Source organism: Lithobates pipiens, unplaced genomic scaffold (assembly GCF_037356315.1).
Source record: "Lithobates pipiens isolate NorthernLeopardFrog02 unplaced genomic scaffold, aLitPip1_a1.2 Scaffold_23, whole genome shotgun sequence".
NCBI lineage: Eukaryota > Metazoa > Chordata > Amphibia > Anura > Ranidae > Lithobates > Lithobates pipiens.
Window position 1 is genome coordinate 98,169,893 of NW_027507785.1, and position 15,286 is coordinate 98,185,178.

The following is a 15,286-nucleotide window of genomic DNA, read 5'->3' on the forward strand; positions in this document are numbered from 1 at the left end:
AGTGTTCTACCGACAGCTGCTCACTCAATGTTCAACATTTAATGTTGGCCTTCACACAACTAGATGTTGATATTACACTGTAAAGTGGCTAGTACTTGTATCTTTTCTTTGGCCAAATGTTGTGACCATCTCTGCTGTCTAATGCATTCTCACTTTAAACATAAAAAGGTCAATTTTTGAAAAGAGGCAGGGGCCCCATGTAAACCAGAAGAAAGGATGACATGCATGTACCACCTATATAGTGTGGCAAATTTTGCCTTTTTCTTTGCCTTGGCTGTTAAAGAACATGCATTATGGGACCTAACCACTTGCTGGTCTAACATTTTCTGTAACACTTCTGAAATAGCTGTTCTGGTACACATTTAAGTCTTGTTTTTACTTTGACAGGAGGCTTAGTCACAATGTCATGGGGAAATTACATTAGTTCAGCCAGGTAATCTGGTAGAGTGATATATTTGGAGGGCTTTCTCTTTCCAGGCTGGTATACCTTCACTTTTTTGGAAAGTATGGCCTTGTACTCGCATGTTTCCCTGAATATATTCATCAATGGAATTCTATCATACAAAAGTACTGTAAAGCCCTTTTGGATACCGGGTGGCACTTCCCTTACTGGAAACATTAAGTATTGTAGTAGAACTTCCCAATATTTGCCATCCTTATCAATCACTGTTAGCATATATTTCAGAGTTATATTGAACCTTTCTACCTGCCCATCAATTTAGGGGTGGTACACAGAGGTGCATAGGTGAAATTTTCAACAACTGACACAGGTCTTCGATTACCTTCTGACATGAAAGGGGTCCCTTGATCTGTCTTTATTAATACCAGTGTGGGAAAATTTTGGAAACAGCTCTATAACTTTTAGGGTACATGTTCTGAGTGGCATTGCTTTTGGCTATAGTAGGACATAGTCAAAGACTACAAATGTGTCCATGCTCCCTTGGCAGACTTTAGCAGTGTCTGACCAGATCCATAGCAACCTTCTCAAAAGGGACCTTGATTATAAGCAAAGGTACCAGCAGACTTTGCAAAATGTGGTTGGAGTGCATTAATTTAATACTTGTGGCAAGATCTACAGTACTCCTTTTTTATGTATAAATGTAGGTAATTAAAAAAATACAAATAAAGTGCAGTTTTTAATCAATAGGAGAGGTCAGCAATGTTTCTCATCTGAATGGTTTGCTTTTAGTCAAGTTACTTTTTGGGTGGCTTTCTCCCACTGTATACCAACATGTTTATCTTGGCTTTTAAAAACGATGTTTTGATTTGCTATATTTTCTTTCTAGGAAAGTCAACCTCTTCCTGAGCCAGCCAGGAAGTACAGCGCTCCTCTGTCTTGTCCAGCACCCACAGGAATGATGTCCACATCTATCCCAGCGGCCCTTTCAGGAGCAACGCAGTCTGGTATATTACCACCATACATGATGCCCCTTTGTCAGTATGCTGGAGTTTTCCCAGCACCAGTTTGCGGAGCGCAGTGGTCTGGAGCAGCAGCACCTGCCATAGCAGGAAGTCGATTGATTGCGCAATCTGCAAGCATGCAGATATTTCCCATGTCTTTGCAGCAACCTATCGTGAAACAGTCTGGTTCCAACCTGAGGATCACGTAGCTTTGATGCCTTTTTCTGTTTTCAAGTGTTTGAGCCTGTCAGCACCCTGTGTGTTTTTTTTTTTTTTTTTTTTGTTTTTTTTGATTTTACATCTCAGCAGTGCTGAAAAAGTTTTATGACTGTCACAGCCCCTTGTCAGCATTAGGAGTTGGATTAGTAGTATGGTTATACTGCAATAGTATTTGGCTGAGGCCACAAATGCGCACAGCCATGCTTTGCATCCCACAGCCACTGTGAACATCACATGAACATCACCACTTGTCCAACATCTGTGATTTTTCATTTTACACATCGTGAAATGTAAAGTACTTGAACTGAAAATTGTGGGAGGTTTAGTGCCTTGAGAAGTTTGCTTCCCATTTGCTTGGGAAAATCTGTGTGGGGAAAAAATTATAAACAAGTTTATTTTCTACTACCATTTTTGTTTTCCATCCATAACACTGTACAGTTTTATTTTTTATTTTTTGTTTTTTTTTCCCTGTGTAATTTTTTTTCTATGCTTTTTTGGAAATGGTAGTTATCCCATTTTAAAACCTAGCCTCCTCCCTCCATTTGAAAAATAATGCTGCTTTATTATTTTGGCATACAGATAGCTCGGATGTGGCTTTTATTTTAATTTACAAAATAATAAATTGTTTAATATTTATAAGGTAAAATGTTTCCAGCTACAGTTCGAGGTAAATATTCAAGAGAAGAATGCAGTGAATACCTTTTTTATTTTATTTTATAGTTTGTTTTTTTTTGTTTGTTTTTTTTTTTTTTTTAAATTGTAATGGTTTGCTGTTCTTTCTGGTCAAATTCTTAAAATTTGCATGTTAGCACTGGTGTAGGTTTCCAAAAATGCTAGTCTGGGGTTGTTCACAAGAGTGGAACATATTTAGGCAGGGTATATCTCTACATCAGCTTACAGTTGAATTGAGGCTGTGTAAGTCTCTACATCAGCTTTCAGCTGAATTGAAAGTCTCATTGCAGTTGTATACAAACATATTTGCATCATGGGTTGTTTTGGATCTATGGAATATTGTTCATTTGTGCCAGTCAAACCTTGATGTGCTCTGTACTCCAAAGATTTTTTTATTCTTTAAAAAAATGAAATGTTAAACAATAACACTAGAGACCAAAGCTGGCCTGGGCAGCAGTACCATACAGAAGCCATCCTAAAATAGGGACATGTGGCTGTTGTCTGAACTTGTGGTGGCCATTTTGTGTATCAGAATAACACAGTCTTTGGAGTTATTGAAAACCAGCGGCATGAAAATAAACTTAATAGGAACAACGGGTGGGAAATAGTTTGCCTTAAACGTTAATTTCAAAGCTAATCTCGAAAGGCTGTAGCTATTGGCTTCATGCAAAAAACATGTCACGTGTCTGATTTTGTGTTTTTTGGGGTTTTTATTTATATTTGATAAATTTCAAGTTTTGCTGCAATAAAATCTGGGACCATTTGTGGTATGTTAGCACACAATAGTTTATTTTTGCACAGTCACATCTTAGAATACTAACAGTTTAAATATGGAGAGAGAGAAATATTTTTCCATAAGAAGTTAATTGGTCCTGTTTAGTCATTTAACCAATTAATTTGACACACATTCACCAGAATTTCTTTAAGCTGCAGGACTGTGTGGCTTGTTCACATGAGGTTCACCTTGGAGTGTCTGAAAAAGTCTCTCTGGTGGCTGCAGTAACCACTTGGGGTAGTCCTTTTATTTTCTAACTTACACTACTAAACTAAAAGAAAATAAGTTGGTTAATCCAAAGAGCACTGGGATTTAACCTGTGTATATTTGTCATTGGGTTCTTTTTTGCAGTAGGGTTTTTTTTTTGTCCTGTTACTATTTCGTTGACATTTCATACTTTTCTTTTGAGTTCATAACTTTCCCCTTGTTATGACCGTGTCTGAAAGAGTTCTGTTGCCCATGGCTTCCAACTCGCTTTTTCCATTTTATGTTCTTAGTATGGGAATAGAAGAAATAGGCCACTGTTTCTTCAAACACTCACATATACTTGCACACATTTGCATAGTTCCCAACATCACTGGCATCAGCAGGACCTCAGTGAGCAGATGTTTACGTAAATTCTGCAATTGCTGCATTGGCTGAGCTAAACCAGCTTTGCTCATGTATAACTGCTAAATATAGAATACTAGATGCAGTTCTTTGGACAAGTATACATTTATTTTTTTGCAGAACAGTGACTGTTCGTCTGCACTGCAGCTTTGAGTCAGTACCATAACCATGCTGAGAGGTTTGTAGAAATGTCTAGCTTGCACCAGTTATGCATATATTGTAGATATCCTCACAGAGCACAGTGAAATTACTTTAGCCCAGTTGGTGATTCATACACTTGTGTCTTGAGAGGAATTCTACACAACGTGCATCAATGGTGAGAACTGAGAAGTTTGAGAACCTCTGCCCTAGACCAATCCAACACTAAATACCAAAACCTTTCTCTGTGTTTTTAGCCTTGATATGCATACCACCTGATAGGTACAGTTGCAAACAGTTCTCTTATTCACCTAACCAGTGGTTTCAGTTGCAGATCCTTAGACGGGTAGTGAGACTTGTCATGCCAGATGAACGTTCTTTCATGACATCTCCGTTCCCCTGCTGGAGGCATTCGTGCCTCATTCTGCCAAGCTGTGAAATGTATCTACAAGAACCTTTAACCATTGTAAATGTTTTCATTTTGTTGGTAATCCCTGACTGTAACTCATCAATTCTGCTGGAATTGAATTTTATATGGACCATTCTGCAGGCAAGAACTTAACGATAGGAAGAGATTTCTGTTCTCTTCAACATCTTGAGTTTGTTTTTAGATTCATGTCTGTGCTTCATGAACAAACATGGGAAGTACGTACTGCACTCTCTCCCCCATTGCTTGCACTGAATCTTACCTTCCAGGTCGCTCTTGCCTGATTTGTGAAAAGTAAAATAAGCTTTGGCGCTAAAACCTAAATGGTGTACTAAAAATGCTAATACTCTACAAATTACATAAAATGAAGCCCAATGTGGGAATTTCACCAATACACTGTATACGTGATATTAAAGCTATATGTAAATGGAAATGTGTATCCGTTATCCTACATAGTAACTATGCACAAGTGTGGTAAAAAATAATGACTATGCACAAGTGTGGTAAATGATATGATAAAAATTACAACTAATCTATCACAACTAAAAATGTAGGTGCTTTGACAAAAAGTGCTTTAGCTCACGTAAATGAGCCAATACTTATATTCTAAAAAGTGACAATCAAAAGGACATTGTGAAGATACCAAGTGAAAACATCAAAAAAATCAAAAAAATCATATGATGTCCAATCCAAAATATGTTATAATGTCCAAAAAAATAACAATATTTGTTCAGAGTCGCATCATCTAGTTGCTGAAAAAACGCATAAGACTTTTATCAGATAGGAAGGTGAAGCAAGGTGACTGGTGAAAACAAGGGTTAAATTCCTCTCCGGTGCGCCACTCTGTGTTAGAGAAAAAATGTATATATGCGCTCACCAGACATTAAACCCTCAATGGGTTAACCAAGCAGTCACAGTATGAGCCACTGTGCAGCTCTCTCGAGGCTCTGCCACCGCTGAGCTGTGGGGATATTTTACACTCTTCCTTCCGTGAATGGTCCGTTTAGCGTTTGTACATGAAGGAAAACAGAAGTAAAATTCCAAAAAAGATAGATCGCTGTGAAATATACTCCGCCGGCGTTACTGCTTGAATAGCAGTGTAAGGTGCACGTCCTAGGCCACGCCCTACGCGTTTCGTCAGAGCGACGTCATCTGGAGCGGCCATATTGGTGCACCTTCACGTTTATGTAGGGTGCAGTGCTCTTCTGCGCTTGCGCGATGTATTAGCGCCATTTTAATTGTGGGAATGCCCTATCCGAGCCGCTGTGTGTCTGTATTGTATGGTCTCTTGTGACAGTATAAACGTGGGAAGATTCTTTGCTTATTGTCAATCCAGGGTGTGCCGTCTTATATTGTGTAACTGTCACAATTAAACTTTTGCCTATATATTTGTAATTGCGGACTCCGGGCATGGTGAGATATAGTAATATAGCACCGCAACCTACATAACTATTCCAGTATACTTATAAAGGGAATATCAGTAATTATACATGAATACAATTGGTATTTATAAAAAAGAGGTTAACAACTATATATAAAAACAATTAATAAAATTAATACCATGTATGTAAAAAATATATATGAAAAGAAAAGAGAAAATATTAAAATATATGAGGACCAAATATATAAAATTTAATTTAATATATTTGATAGTAATACCCTAACCAGCTGTATATTGCATGTGTTACCTGCTGGGCTTCCTGAATACAGGATTTTTATATGTGTTTATTTTCAGTATGAATGATTAGAAACAAAAATACAAAAAACTGTAAAGAACTATATGTCCACTGTATTAATAAATGGACATATTCCCCAGAGAAGGGGACAAGAGGAAAGAAAAATAACTAAAAGTGAAAAAATGTGTATGTGTGCTACTAAGCTCACACAAATTAGAAAAAACTTTTTTCTTTTTACCAATAAGGTGAAATAAATATATTGTGGGGAGATGTTGATATCTTGCTCATTTTTTAAAAAACCTTATTTTTAAAAAGCCTTATTTTTAAAAACATTTGTTAATAGGGCAGACTAGATAGAAAAAGTGCGGTGAAAGGAAACTAATAGTGAAGTTGAATGGGGAACTCAGTGTGTAAATATGTACCTCATTTCAAGGCTTTGTATATGGCCTCACATGTTGCTAGGCATATTCTCCCGTAGGGGGCAGACTTTTTTTCTATGATGTCAAATAATTATTGATAGGGGGGTGGGGGAGGATGGGAAAGGAAAACCTTCTAGGTTGTGGTTCGAATGTTATAATGTGATTTATTGGTTTTTTTGGGGTGTATTGGTCCTGCCCTGAACCGATAATGTATAGTTATGAGTTTAAACTGGGGGAGTTTTAAAAATTCGTTAAAAAACAATTCAAATCCAGCTCTACATTCATTCCCTGGGGTTGGAGGGTATCTAAAATATATATCCATTTGGTTTCATTTCTGGATATTTTGATGGTTTTGTCCTCACCTCTCCAGTGGGCCTTTACTTTGTCAATACCATAAAATGTCATTTGTCCTGGGTCACGATTATGGTAATCCCTAAAATGTCTGGAGACACTGTGATTGGGGTACCCTTTTTTAATATTCCTAATATGTTCACCAATTCTAGTTTGGAGTTCTCTCGTGGTGCGTCCTACATACTGTCTAGAGCACGGGCACTCTATAATGTAGGTGACATAAGTGCTTTTGCATGTAATGAGCTCATTTATTCTATATTCTTTTTTATTTGAAGCTGACTGGAAAGTAGTTCTTTTCTTTTCAGTTTTTTTACTATTTCTACACGGGAGGCATTGCCCGCACCTGAAGAAACCTTTCAGATTGCCCCCTACTTTAATTTGTTTCGGGGGATCAATGGTGTTTTTAACAAGTTTGTTCCTCAGTGTAGGTGCCCTTCTGTAGATAAATCGTGGTTTTTTTGGGAGGATGTCTTTGAGTGTGTGATCTGCTTTCAAGATAGGCCAATGTTTCTTGATGATGGATTCCACCTCTTTATGTTGCCTATTGTATCCCGTGAGGAAAGCAACTGATGCGTTGTTAGTTCTCTCTTGTTTTTTATCTTCCAATAATTTGTTCCGTTCCATTTGTTTTATTTCATTTTTCAGTTTACGCAGGCCCCTTTCATCATATCCCTTATTTTTGAACCTTTCTATTATTATTTCCGCTTGTTGTTCATAGTCAGTGCTTCTGCTGCAGTTTCTGTAAAGTCGCATCAGTTGGCCTTTCGGTATGTTCCCCAACCATTTAGCATGATGACAACTATTTGTGGGAATGTAACCGTTACGGTCGGTGGGTTTGAAGAAAGTGCGTGTGCCCAGTTTGTTTCCTTCCTTGTATATTTGTAGATCTAAGTAATTTACACTGTTGCTGTTGTAATTACCAGTGAATTTTATGTTGTAAATATTATGGTTAATCTCGTTGAAAAATTCTTGGAGTTGTTCTGCTGTGCCACCCCATATTATCACGATATCATCTATATACCGTCGGTACATTTTGAGGTTCTCCCTATGTACACCATATATTTGCTCTTCCTCCCATCTATTGAGAAATAAATTCGCTACACTGGGGGCATATTTGGCCCCCATGGCTACACCTTTGATCTGATTATAGTATGTTCCCTTATACCAAAAATAATTGTGGTGCATTGCCATTTTAAGACCTTCCGTTAGATATTGTATTTGTTCTTGTTTTAGGTCAGACATCTGTTGCAATGCCCACTCGACGCTACTGAGCCCATCATCCTGTCTTATATTGGTGTATAACGATTCCACATCAATCGTGACCAATAGGTCTTTTTCTTGAATTGTCAGATTTTTCATTTCTCCAATCAGTTGTTTGCTGTCACGTAAATAAGACTTTCCTTTGATTACCAACGGTTGCAGGAAGCCATCAATATAGGCCCCTAATCTGGAGAACAAGGAATCGATCCCACTCACAATTGGTCGCCCAGGTGGGTTGCTCTGATTCTTGTGTATTTTAGGGACGTGGTATATAATTGGAGTTTTAGGTGCCTTCTGTGTTAGATATCTGGATTCCTTTTTGTTTAAAATGCCGAGGGTTTTTCCTTTTTCTACAAATTTTTTAAGTTTCCTTTCGTATTCAGCTTTGGGATTTTTCTTCAGTTTCTTATAGGTGTTAGGGATGTTAAGTAAATTCTCCATTTCCCTCTCATAGTCCTGTTTGTTTAAAATTACCAGGCCCCCCCCTTTGTCCGCTGGTCTAATTACTATGCCTTTCTGTTTTTCTATCCGCTTAATGGTGTTCCATATGTTTTTTCCTTTAGTTCTTTTTACTTCCAAGTTCTTCAAATCGTTCTCCACCATCTTTTTGAAAACTTTTATATTCTCATCCTGCATTACCTTAGGGTTGAATGTGGAGTTGTTCCTTAATTGAGAATGTTTGTATGGACCGTTGTCTTTGTCCCTGGTATTTGGCTTTGTTGGACCAAAAAACTTGGTGATATTAAGTTTCCTCACGAATTTTTGGAGGTCTATGTAAGTTTCAAATTTATCCAGACCTTTATCAGGTGCAAATTTCAACCCCATGTTTAAAATTCTGAGTTCCTCTTCTGTGAACACGACTTGGCTGAGATTGTAAATGCCATCTCCTATTGTTCTCTTCTTCTTTTTCTGGAGGCCTCCTCTCTTCCCCCTTGTGCGTTTTCTGTTTGCCAGTCTGATGGCCTGTATGGTTCCGCCCTTCTCTGTTGCCAAGGGCGTTCGTGTTCTCCATGGTTTCTCCTTGGGTTGTCTTGTCTGGTCCATCTCGGGTTCCAACCTCCATTTCTGTACTGGCTTCTTTGCTGGTTTCTTCCCGGGTATCGAAAAGGTCCTCCTTCTCTCCATGGGTTGTGGTAAGTGTCCGGTATTCTGGGTGGTCTGCGCTCCTGCCCCCTGTGAAAAAAATCTCTATTGTATCCCCTATTCCTATAAGGGGTGTATTGGGGGTATTCTCTCAGGGGTGAATACCTATTGGGATGTCTGGGGATATTTGGCGTATAGGGAGTGCGGTTGTCCCAATATCTGTTCTGAGTTTGTTCCCTAGGAGTTCTGCCTTCTGTTCTCCTATGTGCTGGGGTAGCAGGGGTGTTCTGTACAACCGTGTTACTTTGTGTCTGTATATCCCTTACCCAATGTTGTTCTTCTTCTTGTATATCATTTTCTCCTGATTCTTCCATCAGTGAAGTTTCATTTTCCACATCGCTGTAGTTATTGTCTGTCTGCCATTTGTAGACCTGCTGGTTTTTGTAGTCCAGTACGTCCCTTTTAAACTTTTTCTGTTTCTTCTGTTGCACTTCTTTGTCATACTTCTTTATGGTTTCTTGTAGTTCCCTTTCCTTGTTTAAGTATTCCTCTGTTTCTTTAAATGGTGTTAGTTGTTCTCTAAGTTGTGTGATCTCCATTTCTATGTTCCTTAATTTGTGTTGTCGTCTCATTACTATTTTTTGCAACAATTCGGTCTCACTTTGATTAAAGAACCTGTACCAATCATCCATCAATTGTTTATCATTAACTGCATCATTAGGAGAAACATCCCAGCGTAATCTTCTGGGTGTTATTTTCTCAGTTATGTACATCTCTAGTATGGCCACATCCCACCATACTCTCAATTGTTTTTCTAAGCAGTGTTTTAGATGTTTGAATAAACTTTCCAGGTCCTGTCGGATGACCACATGTTCTTGATTGAACACCTCCATTAAGTTAACTTTCCTACTATTGACATATTTAAAGATGTCCATTGCTGCAACTTAGAGTGAAACAAACTGTTTCACAGAAAATGGCAAAAAGAAAAGATAAGATTGCGCTATGGACAAATTTACCCGTTTGCTAGACAAGTTTAAATAAGTGAATGTTAAAATGATTATAATAAAGTGAACTGTGAAGGGTTAAAGCTGCCTGTGCTTGAAACATATCCCTCTAGATGGGAATAGATTAGAAATGTGAAAAGTAAAATAAGCTTTGGCGCTAAAACCTAAATGGTGTACTAAAAATGCTAATACTCTACAAATTACATAAAATGAAGCCCAATGTGGGAATTTCACCAATACACTGTATACGTGATATTAAAGCTATATGTAAATGGAAATGTGTATCCGTTATCCTACATAGTAACTATGCACAAGTGTGGTAAAAAATAATGACTATGCACAAGTGTGGTAAATGATATGATAAAAATTACAACTAATCTATCACAACTAAAAATGTAGGTGCTTTGACAAAAAGTGCTTTAGCTCACGTAAATGAGCCAATACTTATATTCTAAAAAGTGACAATCAAAAGGACATTGTGAAGATACCAAGTGAAAACATCAAAAAAATCAAAAAAATCATATGATGTCCAATCCAAAATATGTTATAATGTCCAAAAAAATAACAATATTTGTTCAGAGTCGCATCATCTAGTTGCTGAAAAAACGCATAAGACTTTTATCAGATAGGAAGGTGAAGCAAGGTGACTGGTGAAAACAAGGGTTAAATTCCTCTCCGGTGCGCCACTCTGTGTTAGAGAAAAAATGTATATATGCGCTCACCAGACATTAAACCCTCAATGGGTTAACCAAGCAGTCACAGTATGAGCCACTGTGCAGCTCTCTCGAGGCTCTGCCACCGCTGAGCTGTGGGGATATTTTACACTCTTCCTTCCGTGAATGGTCCGTTTAGCGTTTGTACATGAAGGAAAACAGAAGTAAAATTCCAAAAAAGATAGATCGCTGTGAAATATACTCCGCCGGCGTTACTGCTTGAATAGCAGTGTAAGGTGCACGTCCTAGGCCACGCCCTACGCGTTTCGTCAGAGCGACGTCATCTGGAGCGGCCATATTGGTGCACCTTCACGTTTATGTAGGGTGCAGTGCTCTTCTGCGCTTGCGCGATGTATTAGCGCCATTTTAATTGTGGGAATGCCCTATCCGAGCCGCTGTGTGTCTGTATTGTATGGTCTCTTGTGACAGTATAAACGTGGGAAGATTCTTTGCTTATTGTCAATCCAGGGTGTGCCGTCTTATATTGTGTAACTGTCACAATTAAACTTTTGCCTATATATTTGTAATTGCGGACTCCGGGCATGGTGAGATATAGTAATATAGCACCGCAACCTACATAACTATTCCAGTATACTTATAAAGGGAATATCAGTAATTATACATGAATACAATTGGTATTTATAAAAAAGAGGTTAACAACTATATATAAAAACAATTAATAAAATTAATACCATGTATGTAAAAAATATATATGAAAAGAAAAGAGAAAATATTAAAATATATGAGGACCAAATATATAAAATTTAATTTAATATATTTGATAGTAATACCCTAACCAGCTGTATATTGCATGTGTTACCTGCTGGGCTTCCTGAATACAGGATTTTTATATGTGTTTATTTTCAGTATGAATGATTAGAAACAAAAATACAAAAAACTGTAAAGAACTATATGTCCACTGTATTAATAAATGGACATATTCCCCAGAGAAGGGGACAAGAGGAAAGAAAAATAACTAAAAGTGAAAAAATGTGTATGTGTGCTACTAAGCTCACACAAATTAGAAAAAACTTTTTTCTTTTTACCAATAAGGTGAAATAAATATATTGTGGGGAGATGTTGATATCTTGCTCATTTTTTAAAAAACCTTATTTTTAAAAAGCCTTATTTTTAAAAACATTTGTTAATAGGGCAGACTAGATAGAAAAAGTGCGGTGAAAGGAAACTAATAGTGAAGTTGAATGGGGAACTCAGTGTGTAAATATGTACCTCATTTCAAGGCTTTGTATATGGCCTCACATGTTGCTAGGCATATTCTCCCGTAGGGAGATTTTTATCATATCATTTACCACACTTGTGCATAGTCATTATTTTTTACCACACTTGTGCATAGTTACTATGTAGGATAACGGATACACATTTCCATTTACATATAGCTTTAATATCACGTATACAGTGTATTGGTGAAATTCCCACATTGGGCTTCATTTTATGTAATTTGTAGAGTATTAGCATTTTTAGTACACCATTTAGGTTTTAGCGCCAAAGCTTATTTTACTTTTCACATTTCTAATCTATTCCCATCTAGAGGGATAGGTTTCAAGCACAGGCAGCTTTAACCCTTCACAGTTCACTTTATTATAATCATTTTAACATTCACTTATTTAAACTTGTCTAGCAAACGGGTAAATTTGTCCATAGCGCAATCTTATCTTTTCTTTTTGCCATTTTCTGTGAAACAGTTTGTTTCACTCTAAGTTGCAGCAATGGACATCTTTAAATATGTCAATAGTAGGAAAGTTAACTTAATGGAGGTGTTCAATCAAGAACATGTGGTCATCCGACAGGACCTGGAAAGTTTATTCAAACATCTAAAACACTGCTTAGAAAAACAATTGAGAGTATGGTGGGATGTGGCCATACTAGAGATGTACATAACTGAGAAAATAACACCCAGAAGATTACGCTGGGATGTTTCTCCTAATGATGCAGTTAATGATAAACAATTGATGGATGATTGGTACAGGTTCTTTAATCAAAGTGAGACCGAATTGTTGCAAAAAATAGTAATGAGACGACAACACAAATTAAGGAACATAGAAATGGAGATCACACAACTTAGAGAACAACTAACACCATTTAAAGAAACAGAGGAATACTTAAACAAGGAAAGGGAACTACAAGAAACCATAAAGAAGTATGACAAAGAAGTGCAACAGAAGAAACAGAAAAAGTTTAAAAGGGACGTACTGGACTACAAAAACCAGCAGGTCTACAAATGGCAGACAGACAATAACTACAGCGATGTGGAAAATGAAACTTCACTGATGGAAGAATCAGGAGAAAATGATATACAAGAAGAAGAACAACATTGGGTAAGGGATATACAGACACAAAGTAACACGGTTGTACAGAACACCCCTGCTACCCCAGCACATAGGAGAACAGAAGGCAGAACTCCTAGGGAACAAACTCAGAACAGATATTGGGACAACCGCACTCCCTATACGCCAAATATCCCCAGACATCCCAATAGGTATTCACCCCTGAGAGAATACCCCCAATACACCCCTTATAGGAATAGGGGATACAATAGAGATTTTTTTCACAGGGGGCAGGAGCGCAGACCACCCAGAATACCGGACACTTACCACAACCCATGGAGAGAAGGAGGACCTTTTCGATACCCGGGAAGAAACCAGCAAAGAAGCCAGTACAGAAATGGAGGTTGGAACCCGAGATGGACCAGACAAGACAACCCAAGGAGAAACCATGGAGAACACGAACGCCCTTGGCAACAGAGAAGGGCGGAACCATACAGGCCATCAGACTGGCAAACAGAAAACGCACAAGGGGGAAGAGAGGAGGCCTCCAGAAAAAGAAGAAGAGAACAATAGGAGATGGCATTTACAATCTCAGCCAAGTCGTGTTCACAGAAGAGGAACTCAGAATTTTAAACATGGGGTTGAAATTTGCACCTGATAAAGGTCTGGATAAATTTGAAACTTACATAGACCTCCAAAAATTCGTGAGGAAACTTAATATCACCAAGTTTTTTGGTCCAACAAAGCCAAATACCAGGGACAAAGACAACGGTCCATACAAACATTCTCAATTAAGGAACAACTCCACATTCAACCCTAAGGTAACGCAGGATGAGAATATAAAAGTTTTCAAAAAGATGGTGGAGAACGATTTGAAGAACTTGGAAGTAAAAAGAACTAAAGGAAAAAACATATGGAACACCATTAAGCGGATAGAAAAACAGAAAGGCATAGTAATTAGACCAGCGGACAAAGGGGGGGGCCTGGTAATTTTAAACAAACAGGACTATGAGAGGGAAATGGAGAATTTACTTAACATCCCTAACACCTATAAGAAACTGAAGAAAAATCCCAAAGCTGAATACGAAAGGAAACTTAAAAAATTTGTAGAAAAAGGAAAAACCCTCGGCATTTTAAACAAAAAGGAATCCAGATATCTAACACAGAAGGCACCTAAAACTCCAATTATATACCACGTCCCTAAAATACACAAGAATCAGAGCAACCCACCTGGGCGACCAATTGTGAGTGGGATCGATTCCTTGTTCTCCAGATTAGGGGCCTATATTGATGGCTTCCTGCAACCGTTGGTAATCAAAGGAAAGTCTTATTTACGTGACAGCAAACAACTGATTGGAGAAATGAAAAATCTGACAATTCAAGAAAAAGACCTATTGGTCACGATTGATGTGGAATCGTTATACACCAATATAAGACAGGATGATGGGCTCAGTAGCGTCGAGTGGGCATTGCAACAGATGTCTGACCTAAAACAAGAACAAATACAATATCTAACGGAAGGTCTTAAAATGGCAATGCACCACAATTATTTTTGGTATAAGGGAACATACTATAATCAGATCAAAGGTGTAGCCATGGGGGCCAAATATGCCCCCAGTGTAGCGAATTTATTTCTCAATAGATGGGAGGAAGAGCAAATATATGGTGTACATAGGGAGAACCTCAAAATGTACCGACGGTATATAGATGATATCGTGATAATATGGGGTGGCACAGCAGAACAACTCCAAGAATTTTTCAACGAGATTAACCATAATATTTACAACATAAAATTCACTGGTAATTACAACAGCAACAGTGTAAATTACTTAGATCTACAAATATACAAGGAAGGAAACAAACTGGGCACACGCACTTTCTTCAAACCCACCGACCGTAACGGTTACATTCCCACAAATAGTTGTCATCATGCTAAATGGTTGGGGAACATACCGAAAGGCCAACTGATGCGACTTTACAGAAACTGCAGCAGAAGCACTGACTATGAACAACAAGCGGAAATAATAATAGAAAGGTTCAAAAATAAGGGATATGATGAAAGGGGCCTGCGTAAACTGAAAAATGAAATAAAACAAATGGAACGGAACAAATTATTGGAAGATAAAAAACAAGAGAGAACTAACAACGCATCAGTTGCTTTCCTCACGGGATACAATAGGCAACATAAAGAGGTGGAATCCATCATCAAGAAACATTGGCCTATCTTGAAAGCAGATCACACACTCAAAGACAT

General features: G+C 37.9%; 1 protein-coding gene across 1 annotated transcript in view; it reads left to right on the top strand.

Annotated features, from left to right (window-relative positions):
* The window catches only part of WNK2 (WNK lysine deficient protein kinase 2), a 312,190-nt gene extending 307,669 nt beyond the window's left edge, over positions 1–4,521 (top strand). Inside the window, exon 26 of the mRNA XM_077452096.1 lies at positions 1,287–4,521. Coding sequence (XP_077308222.1) covers positions 1,287–1,610 — 324 coding nt within the window. The 3' untranslated portion in view covers positions 1,611–4,521. The remainder of the gene's footprint in view (positions 1–1,286) is intronic.
* The last annotated feature ends 10,765 nt before the right edge of the window (positions 4,522–15,286 follow it).